This window comes from Rhinolophus hipposideros (genome assembly GCF_964194185.1).
Source record: "Rhinolophus hipposideros genome assembly, chromosome: 3".
Taxonomy (NCBI): Eukaryota; Metazoa; Chordata; class Mammalia; order Chiroptera; family Rhinolophidae; genus Rhinolophus; species Rhinolophus hipposideros.
Genome location: NC_138049.1, coordinates 7,808,477 through 7,819,627, shown reverse-complemented (window position 1 = coordinate 7,819,627; position 11,151 = coordinate 7,808,477). Strand labels below are relative to the sequence as shown.

The window sequence follows — 11,151 nt, the reverse complement described above, 5'->3', positions numbered from 1 at the left end:
GCAGTCCTGAAATACTTAGCACAGTGCTGGTCACGTGGTAGATGCTAAAAATGATACTCTGGAAAAGGATTGCTTTTCTTAAGTTAGTAGTCAGAGGGACAGTGTCTGCCCCTTGAAATTTATACATTATTGGTGGTGCTTGCTAAAGTATTTTTAGTGATATTATTGTGTTTGAACATGCTGCCTTGGGCAATCTGAGTTACAGCATTTTTAACTTTGTGTCATATTATTAATAAATCACCTCTGAAGAGAATAGGTTTTCACCATCTGGTAGCTAGCCAACCCAAAAATATGTCTTTAACAAATCAAAAACATGCACAGTGTTTCATGAGAGAAGTTCATAAAATAAGGAAAGTAGAAGTCCAGTATCTCCTGGATAAATATCTTAACCATTGAACATTAAAGTTCTAATATATGACAAACATTTTACCATTATGTTTGCTAAGTATCAAGCAAACTGAGCATGTTAAAAATAAAGTTTTTAAAAAGTGCTGAAAGCTTAGTTCACTGAAAAGAAGGAATACTATATTTGCTATATTACTTGTTTTGCATTCTGTATTGTCTGGCCTCTGAGTGACCATTCGCTGAAAAAATGGCTTGAAGTGGGTACAGTTTTATGGTTTTACAAATGTCTGGAGAATGGAGATTGTCTCTTTCTAAACAAAAGATCCCCAGCTTTGCCTATTAGTCTAGAATAATAAATATATATATTCAATAAATGTGGTTGAATGAACCAATGTGTGAATGATTTTCCTGAGGGGTTTCTAGGAACAGAGGGAAAGGAAGCAACATGTCAGTAAAGAATGACCATTTTTACTTTGAAACAAGGCAGGCAATTTATTGTAGTGAGATTACACTGAAGTTTTATATACTAAAGTTTCATACTCTTCAATGCATATAAAGTAATTTCCTCCACACTACTGGCGAAGAAATTTCTGAGCTACAGAGAAACTCAAAGTGCTATAAATCAGTTAATATGGATGTAATGCATTTTCACTAATCTATCCCAATTTAAAACTAGATGGTTAAAAGGACATATTTAAGTATTTTTCATACATTTTAACGATGGCCTTTTCTTTTACTGGAGTTTGTAAAGCTCTTGAGAACTCAAAACACTCAACTCTATTGCTCGCCGGCTGTCTCTCTCCTCAGCAATAGTTATCCCAGTGCTGCTCAGTAGAGTAAACTCCTAACAGAGAGTTAAACATTTGCCCCTAAATGGAGCTTGTGGAAAATACGAAAATGGACATGACGTTTGAGGCAACATAAAAAAAAAGAAAAAATTATTTTTAAACTCTAACCAGTAGAAAAGTGCCCCAGGAGGCAGAGAACAGCAATGCAGTTTACTGCAAGTTCACAAACATATACACAAATTTATGTAGGATCTTTGCACTGAACACCTTGTCTAGAATACACTTTGTATATTTATACATGTTGCACAAATTCAGGTGCACACAGATACGACCTGAGTACCATTGTGCAGCCATCCTCTCTGAGGAAGGCCCTACACAATGCTAAAGGAGCTTATTCTTGACTTTTTGAAAACATGAGTCTAAAGGCAGTTCTGTATGCAGTCACACTTTGCAGAGGTGCCACACGCTGTGTCATGGCATCTGGCCTGCCTTCCTAAATGTAGGATTCTTTGGCGTATTGGAGTTGGTCAGCCTCAAGGACCGGCTGACTACATCGCCGCACCAGGTAGTCCCACTTACTTTTCTGTGTGGACTCAGACACAGTTCTTAGCCGGTGCAGCTCAGGTCTCCTGAGGACAGTCACTTGTTCTGTTGTTTCCACAGAAGCATGGACAGTCCTGCTTTGTTTCCAGCTCTCAGTCCTGGGTGAGAGTCTGTGGCCGTCAAGTGGCCCTTGACTACACATATTTCTTGAGTCCCCGTCGTGGTGAAAAGGTAGAAGTGGCATCTCCGTGTCTAGGCTGAACATTCTGGCCCGCATACTGCCAACCGTTTGGCTCCCGCAGGCAGGGAAGCCTGGGGCCTGGTACCGAATGGCCTCTTCATAAGATGGCGGCCTTCCCGGGCTTCTCTGGGCACCTGAGAGGGCATAGGCTCTCGAGCTACAGTGTAGAGTTGTGTGGCCATGCATTTCAGACACGTTTTCCTGCACAATTCGTCCAGCAAGCTGGCTTTCTTTTTTAAAATCTTTCCTTACTTGGTCTGTGGTAAAGCCTTTGGATTTCACAGATGCAAAGCTGGAGGTTTTGCTCAGCACTTTTTTGTGAGAGGCAAAGGAGAATGACATGGAGTGTTTTTTTATTTCTCTGTTGGGCTTACTTTTGTCAGTCTTGGTGAAAGACTGATGTCTGGTGAAAAAATTCTTTTTGGGACTGGAAGGAGAAGCCATGGGGGAGCTGTCAGAGGAAGCATCCAGGGAGCCACTGGAGAAGGCTTTGGGCACCAGTCCCCATGGAGACACCAAACCCTGAGTCCAGCTCTTCACATTTAGGTCCTGTGGTCTCTGGTTTTTGCCTTCAGCTGTGGGAAACACCTCCTCTGGAAATGGGTCCTCAGCTTCCTCACTTTCAAAACCAGAGCCTGGCTGGGCCCTGGTGAAGTCATCCTCACTTCGTGTTAGTTTTTGGTTAGCTTTCCGGCTCTCGAGGCACTCTTGTGAGGAAGCCATGTTGGGTTCTGAGTACCTCCTGTCCGTGTCGCTCAGGGAGCTTTTCAGCTTGGCTACTGAGCTGACAGTGGGGTCCTGGCTTAACTCCCAAGTGTCCTGCTGGCCTCTGGGCCCCAAGCCAGCGGCCGTCTCTGAGGGCACCTGGGGCAGTCTGCTTGGAGAATTGATGGCACTGCTAGACTCTACATCAGGGTCATTGCTGTCATACGCTGAGTCGTTCTGCAGGGTTGACACGTCTGTGGAAATTAAGGGACAGTTGAGCTTTTTGTTCAGATTCTTTTAGAAATAAACTTTAGTACCATCACCCCACTTAGATCAAGTGTGGCACTAAATTAACTTGGTGAAGCTACTTTGGGGTTTGATATGAAACAAATTTGCCACATTAAAATTTTGTTTCTTTCCAAATCTAAATCTATTTAGAAGTGGAGAAGAGAAGTAGGAAAAGGAAACGAGAGAGAGAGAAAGAGAGAGAGAGACAGAGAGAGAGAGAGAGAGAGAGAGAGAGAGAGAGAGAGAGAGAGAGAGAGAGAAAGAGAGAGAGAGAGAGAAAGAGAGAAGCATTTACTGAAAATTTATTGATCTTAAATTTAAAAATTAATCCTGTGGATGGCTCTCTCATTGGATTCATTTCTATTTAATGGACCCGTATTCCATTACATGGAAGCAAAAGTTTATTACCCCAGCACTCTAGCTAAAGTTAACTCAGGAACATTAGCAGTTCTTCATGATTGAGAATAGGAAGGGAAACAGTTCCAGGCTTAACCTGAATGCATGTCCACAGTCTGAGAGATATTCATGTTTAATGACTTCCCGACAGACCTGAGTCTACTTTCATTTGGTGATATGTTAAGGTAACTCCTGCTTCAAATACCAGAGATAATCATAATTAATCGACTGCACATTCTGTACCTGAACTGTCAGTGTGTTCCAGGGAGTCCTCAGAAGTGATACTGGAATGTGTCGGAATGTTCTCCCCGAATATTTCAAAGCAGTTATCAATGAGGAATTCTACCAATGTCTTAACCTGAGAGGACAAATGAGCAGATTGTCAGCTTAAAGATATCTTCATTTTCTTTTTTTAAAGGAAGGGGCACAGAATGGGGACAGAGTGGGGGTCAACTATTTGGGAGGTACCAAAATGAGCATAAGAGATCTTTATGTGTCTGAAAATAGCATATAGAAATTTGGTAACAGTCATCTGTAGTAAAGTTATTTTTGAGACATGCATCTTTTATTTGAGAGTTAAAAAATTATTTTACTTTGACTAAATTTTTCATTTATGTAAGGAGTTTCTCAAATTGGTAGTTGGACTGACAAGAGTGAGATGCACAAAAGGTAAAAAAAACACTGAAAGGACTTTTCTACACTGGGAGACAGCAATGTAAACATTGGTAGCACTTATGCTCTGCCTTGTAGGATGACAAAGGACACGGGCCTAGGTTTATTCAGTTTCATTGCATGCACACATCTCAGAGGATGGCAGTATGACAACAGCATTCTGCATTTCATATTTTCCCTGTGATCTTGAATCAGAGAAATTCACAGGCATTGTATTGCTTTGATTTGCAAACACATGGTAAGGTCATAAATTGGGAGTTTTTCAGACGTAGACTGGAACTAACCTTATTGTTCAAGACTTTTTGGGCTTCGAATGACAGGGTTTGGTCATTCTCTCGGGTCAGCATGTTGGGTCCCACGCAGATAGCTAGATTGCTGGCATCCATCTTGTTGACCTCGGAGTTCTTGCTGATCAGGTAGAGAACCGAGACCAGGTTTTTTAACAGCAGTCGGTTGGGCCGTGGGAGCTTATCTGCAACCCTGGAATGAAGTTCAGGGAAGTTAGTTCCAGAAGATATTTTTTTTTCCCTCTGGCTTGAGTGTAACAAGCTGAAACTCTTTGGCTAACCCAGGCTTCCTTTAAAATGAGGAAGGTGCATTTTCATAAGTAACGTTGTGAAATACTCATTCAGACACTTCCAGTGGCAGTTGACACAGAATGAAACTGGTTAACCACGAGATCTTGAAGAGTGAAGTAACTGGCCTTTGTAAGCAGGACACTAGTAACACAATCCTTTATTATTTATACAGATCTTAAATCATGAAGCAGTAACTCCTGCAATAAACGCTATAGTTTAATATTTTGAAAACTGTTTTGTTGAGTAATCAGTTAGCCATCTAGAATGATTTTTTGTTTCTGACACTGCAATACTGTTCTTTTTTAAAACAATTGTTTGCCTTTTTCTGAACTGTGATCATCAAACAAAGATGACACATTTTCATGCCATTCTGAGAAAACTTTATGGAGAATAAATCAGTTTATAAGGGCATGTTCATAAATATCAAGGTAGCATTTAAATGACAACTTTGTTACTAACAAATAATAAATTAGATTTCTAAAGCCTCACTTTTTCAATAAATGAAATGGTGACTCTTAATATAGGGATCATTTTCATTTTTCATAAGAAGTTATTGTTATGAAAGAGCTTTATGTCTTTGAGTAGAAATTTATTTTCATTTTTAGACAGATACTCTAATGTCTTCAATTCTATAAATATTTCAGTGAAAATATTTAGCCATGTGGGACAATAATAATAGATAGACTTTCATAGGATTTGGCAAAAGTTAGGCATTTTATTTTAAAAGTTAAGCATTTAAAATTCTCTAGTCACTAACAGGTCGTACTTTCATTTATGTATGTAATTATTTTTACTGTCACTGGAATTTGTTTTTGTATAGTGTTCACATTGGTTAATTATAAGAATACGAAATATTTTTGTTATGGAATTTTATAAACAAAATAATCCCTTCCAGATTGTTCCACTACACTCTAAGGGATGTTTTAGGGGAGAATGGGTGGCCGTACACCAAAATACGTAGGTTAAGGATACCCCAAATTCCTACACTTTGCTGTGTAGCCTGTTTTGAAGCTTTCATCTATGGTTTTGTCTCAAACCTTCTTGAACGACTTAATGTTTTTAGATTCCCCTATCTCTTGTGATTTGTATTGAAGTTCACTTTCTACTTTTTGAAGAAGTACTTCCTTTTATTTGGCTAAAACATTTCTTGTAAATGTCCAGGATAGCTCCTGATTTTTATTCTAGGAGTAGATGAACAACTCCACTCTGATCCCTAAACATTACAATTTCCATGAAACACTCTGACAGTGATGTAACTAATAAAAAGATGGAGTCTATGTGGGCTTGGCCTCTGGGAATGACTTTGACGACTTACTGTTTCAGGGCCTCTATCCTGTCCTCCTCATTCTGCTTCTCCAGGGCACCCATCCAGTCGTCAAATAGGTCACATGAAAGTAGCTTCAGTGGGATACTTCTGAGGAAGTCCTGGAGAATGAAGAAAGACGTACGATTTGGCCTATTTGTGTTTATAATGGTGTCTTTATCTTCACCCTCTTTGTTCTTCCCAGGGAACCTATGCTCATCCTGCCACACACAGGCTGCTTCCCCTTCCTTCCTGCATTTGATTTGTCTGAGGTAAACTCTCTCTCTCTCTCTCTCTCTCTCTCTCTCAAGTTTTCTCTCAGCCACTTCCTAACAATGGGCACAATAAGGTCATCATATGAGGGGCAACCGGATTCAGAGGTTTGGACTTGGCCATGGGACAACCCAAGTGCCTTTCTCATCAAAATTCTGGTGAGATATGTAATGCATCACTTTCTGGTGGAATCTGGGGCCGTAGAAATACAGATGCTTATATAAATAAATAAAAGGCTTAACTGAAAAAATTAGACCCCAAGATCATTTTGCTTTCATCTGTGGAAAAAGAGCCCAATTCTTACTTCCTAAGAGTTAACGCATGAGAGCCCATTGGCAGGTTCATGGGCGCCAGTGCTGTGAGCTCACCTTGAAGACCACTGCCAGAAGGTGCACAGGGCGACTTTCCAGGTCTACCATGCCTCCCGAGTTGAGCTCCTCCTTGAGCTCTTTGCGGGCCTTCTCGTTGGCTGCTTTCCTGAATATCCCTTCAGTGGAAGGGCCCTTAAGGCACAGAACTGTGAGAATATCCTGTCAGAAAGAGCATAGGAATAGGAAATGGTTACCCTTGGTTTAAAGACATACTTTGCAGAACTGACTCTGGGTGGTGAACACACAGTGGGATTTATAGACGATGTAATACAGAATTGTACACCTGAAATCTATGTAAATTTACTGACAATTGTCACCCCAATAAATTTAATATAAAAAAAAAAAGACATACTTTGCTACCAATATACTAAAAATCTATGTTTAGGTAGGAGAGAGAAAATTTAAATAATGCATATGCACAGTAACTATCTTTACCTGTCATAAAAATCCTCTCCATAAGAGTTAGTTCTCCTTGGTACTAAGTTAGTCTTCACAAGAGACTATTAAGGTTAGTATTTCCTTTTAGTCTGGTTGCTATCAACTGTTTTCCTCAACCATGCCATTTTTCTAAGAGGAGGTAAATTGTGAAAGCTCTAATTTTGCACATTCTAAAATTATTTCAGGCCTCCCTCCTTTTGAATCATTCCATGTAAACATCGGATTTCTGATCATATACGTTATACCCCATCTCTATTTCCTGGTTTTTCAGTAGCCATACATTTTCCAGCATTCTTTACTCTATGACGTCAGAAGGAGAGAGCGACTCAATCTGAGCTCATTTGCAAGTACAACTAATTTCTAGAATGTAAACAGCCAGATATTCTCCTGACTACACTTATAGATGAAAACGCTATTTCTAAAAGTGGAAATAAGCTAAAGATTGGCCCCAACAAGTTTAGCGTGAGAATGACATTCAGATTTCCCAAGGATTTTTTACATCTGATAGAAAACTGAAGTGGGTTTACAAGTAAATGCGTGCCTACCTGAATGGGTCTGGGGAGCGTGTCATCATCACCACAGATCATTGACAAGGGCTGATCAAATAGTGATGTTTTCAGTTCTGTCTCTGAAGCCCCAGAAAAATCTGACAAAGGAGAAAGCCTTTTCATGAGAGAGGGCCAGGACAGCACCTTTTTTCTCTTCTTAATTTCTACAGCCAACAAAACAAGGCAAAGAGAAAAATTAGGTTAAAATATTAATAAACAAAGATATGTAAGACAACAGATATCCTCAGCCATACAGGGTCATCTATGGTATGCCATGTGGGGGAAACACTTTTGAAAAACTGAGAAAGCAAAGTGCATGAATCTTAATCTAGAAAACAACCACATTGTTACCAGGGCAACCAGCCCCTAAACATCAACACCAAGGTTCCTCAAAGTCTCCACCTTTCCTGTTTTTACCCTTCACTAGCTGTTTGCTACAGAAAGTTGGCAAAATCTAACTGCAGGTCATAAACAACCATGTTGACATATTGACCTTCATAACTGTGGTAGACATTTTTGATGTGAAATATGTTATTTTAATTTCCCCTTGGACTAGTGAAGAAAACGAAACTTTTAAGGAGCAGTGACTTGCTCAAGATCCTTTTGAAGATACTTAAACCTCTGCAGCCACACTAGCACCAACCCACCACTAGAGGGAGCTCCATTCAGCCTGTCTACAGTCACTTTCCATAGGGTTTGGGGATGGCTGCTTTAGGACAGGGCCGGCTCAAATTGCTGCAGGAAGGCTTGAGCCTAGACTTGGCAATTGGAATTATTAATAAACATTACCAAGATATTCTGTCCTTGCAAAATGCTGAAGATGTGTGTGCAATGGGTACCGCCTCTCACAAGTTTCCTTCTTTCTTCCTTTTCAATCTCTCCTCTTTTTTTTTTCTAATTATAAAGGTTGTATTTTCTAAATGCATTGACATATGTTTCTCTACATTTTCTACTAGCAAGTGGAAGAGATGGGCTGGAAAAATAGCTTGTCCTTGTAATTCAGGAGAGCTGGGTCAGGCTTATGTTATAATGAAAGGCACAATGAAAAAAATGAAGGGTGAATGGTGGGTTCTTTGAAATTTGAGACCAGCAACAATTGCTTCATGGGCTCTTAGAGTCACTCTCTATTAGAGAAGGAAGGAAATGGAAAAGGCATTGTGTATTTTTCATGTGTATGCATGCTTTAATTGTCAACACATAAGTGGCCAGGAGATCTGTAACCCCACTAAGAATGGAGGGCTGGGGGTTGGCTACACAGAGGATTTTTCTCTCCCAGTACTCTGATGCTCTGGTGAGCTGAAGCCTGCCTGCCATTTAAGTGTTAACTTTCTGTGGTCTTTAAAAGAACATGTATAAAACAAAAATTCCTAGTAAAGTACTGTGGTTTTGCAAACCAAGAACATTTGTTGTTAGCAGTTATGCAAAAGACCAGTATGTTTTCAAAACTCACCAGTTAGCTGGCAGATACTATCTTCACTCTCACATGATGCCAACAGAGGATGGTCCTTGATATCACCCTAAAAATATGTTTATTTTAGTTAAAAATAATAACTGAAGAAACCTACCCAGTTTTTCTCCACAAAATACACATATGACATTTTATTCATATTCAAAATGAGTCAATAGAGTTCACTGATTTTTTCTTAGCTTCTAGAATCAATATTAAAGTCTTGACTGTCATCATATGAGATCATCATTACTGTGTTTAATTTACTGCATTTATGACATTAATTTTCTACTCTGATAATTAAATAAACCTAACAATATTCAATTAAAATAAAGTTTTCCATCTTCTCACAGTGCAGATAAAACTTTTAAAAATTGTTGTCTTACCTCTGATTGACATTCAATTAATGTCTCCATATCATTGGCATTTAGTGTTTTTGACTACAAGAGAAAAAAAATTAAATTAGGTAAACATCTTTGACTCTTGACTCTAGAAAATATGAATTAATAAAAAGAAGAGGGGCACATACAGAATTGCAGCTGCTTATCAACTTCATCAGAACTTTCGCTGACTGTCCAGTGATGAATTTCTCTCCCGCGTGGCCTCGGCTCTGCCTACGAGAAATCATAAGTTAGGAGAGACACACATGGTAAGTTGGCCAATTTCAGTGCCACTTGGCCAAAACACAAAGTTTGAAACTATTAGGTAGAAAAGTTTTCATTTAAAGTACAGTTGCATGTTACCAGATGTCCGGTGCTATAAGAACAGCATCTGAATGAATATACTTCTAAATTAGTTAACCTGATATCATCACTATGACAAACTTTGTTATTCATTTATTACATTCCCATCAAGAGAGAATCTGAATAACAAGTACAATAACAGCTAACATTGTTTTGGAGAGCTCACTGTGTGTCAGGCACTGCATTAAGAGCTTTGCATGAATTTGCTCATCTAACCTGAAAAGGAAAACATCTACTCCCAGGCTGCGACTTATAGTAGACATAAAACAAAGATAACATTTACAGAATTCCTCTACCCCACAAGAGCAGGCTTCACATGGAAACAAAGCTTCCTGTGTTCAGAGTCTTTATAACACTCTTTGCTGACTATTCTACAGTGTGGCTGACTGTCCAATGACTATCCTAGCCATTTTTGTTGGCTAGGATCTGAAAGAACAGTGACCCTGCCGGGCTGCTGACTTTCTTGTTACGTTAATTTATGGTACTTACCCTTGGAGGGTCTCCAGCCAGAGTTCTTTTACCTCCAGTGAACAGTGGAAAATGGAAGAGACAGCATGCCACTCTGCTCCTACTAATCCACTGGCAGAGAGTAGACTGAACTGCTGTGACTTCATGTGTTCTGCATTATAAGCGAGGGGGCGGGCAGGTGGAAATTCAGAATACACTGGGGCCGGAAAGAACAGCATGGGCAGTCACTTCCTCATTCCTTTTAGAGCAGATCTTTTTTTTTCTTTTTTCTTTTACTTCAAAGTAAAAAGTCTATAAACTACTAGGGGTGGAAAAGATGACATATGGCCATAGGTGAAGGCTCTGATTAATGTCACAGGTGGGATGTGTGAATAGAAATTGTATTATTCTCTACATAAACATCATTTTATTTTCTAAAGTGGTAATTTCAGGTGCCCTTTCTTCGATTTTTTTTTTTTGTATCCTGTTTGTGTGCTGTCTCCCCTGTCACCCACCTCTCTTCTTTGTCACCACACATTGATTAGCACCCTCTGGGTGTAGGATGTTGTCATGCCAAGAAACAAGCCGAGGAGAACGGGTCTCCATCCAAAGCCAAGTCTTGTTTCCTTTGGAATTAGGAAGAGAGTCTGCTAGAGCCAGCTGTCAACATGTTAGCCTCTCCTCCTTTCCCTAACTACTAGTCAAAATTATTAATATTTAATTCATAGATCAGCTCTAATCCTGACATGGAGGGAAGACAAAAAAACTCCTTTGATTGGACAAACTTCAAGTAGAAAGGAGATGGTGAATTTCATCTGTGACTCCCTCTTTCGGGATCAGAGAGAATGTCTGGTCTTTTCTATGGCTAAAAGGCTATACACGAAATGACTCAAATACCCCAACAGTAGAATGCACACATAAATTGTGAAATGTTTTATAGCACAGAGAATGCATAGCCTAAAACTACATTCAACAATATGCTTGTATCTCACAAAATTATGTTGAATGAAAAGAAGCCAGACCCA

At 39.5% G+C, this 11,151-nt stretch overlaps 1 protein-coding gene across 1 annotated transcript; it reads right to left on the bottom strand.

Moving 5' to 3' along the window:
- Positions 1–800: 800 nt before the first annotated feature.
- On the bottom strand, positions 801–10,308 carry TAGAP (T cell activation RhoGTPase activating protein). Its single transcript, XM_081036542.1, has 10 exons — positions 10,169–10,308; positions 9,466–9,550; positions 9,323–9,376; positions 8,940–9,006; positions 7,487–7,653; positions 6,501–6,662; positions 5,872–5,981; positions 4,263–4,458; positions 3,550–3,664; positions 801–2,876 (listed from the first exon to the last, which is right to left on the bottom strand). The coding sequence occupies exons 1-10, from the start codon at positions 10,291–10,293 to the stop codon at positions 1,627–1,629; spliced, it is 2,331 nt and encodes a 776-aa protein (XP_080892668.1). The 5' UTR covers positions 10,294–10,308; the 3' UTR covers positions 801–1,626.
- Between the last annotated feature and the right edge of the window lie 843 nt (positions 10,309–11,151).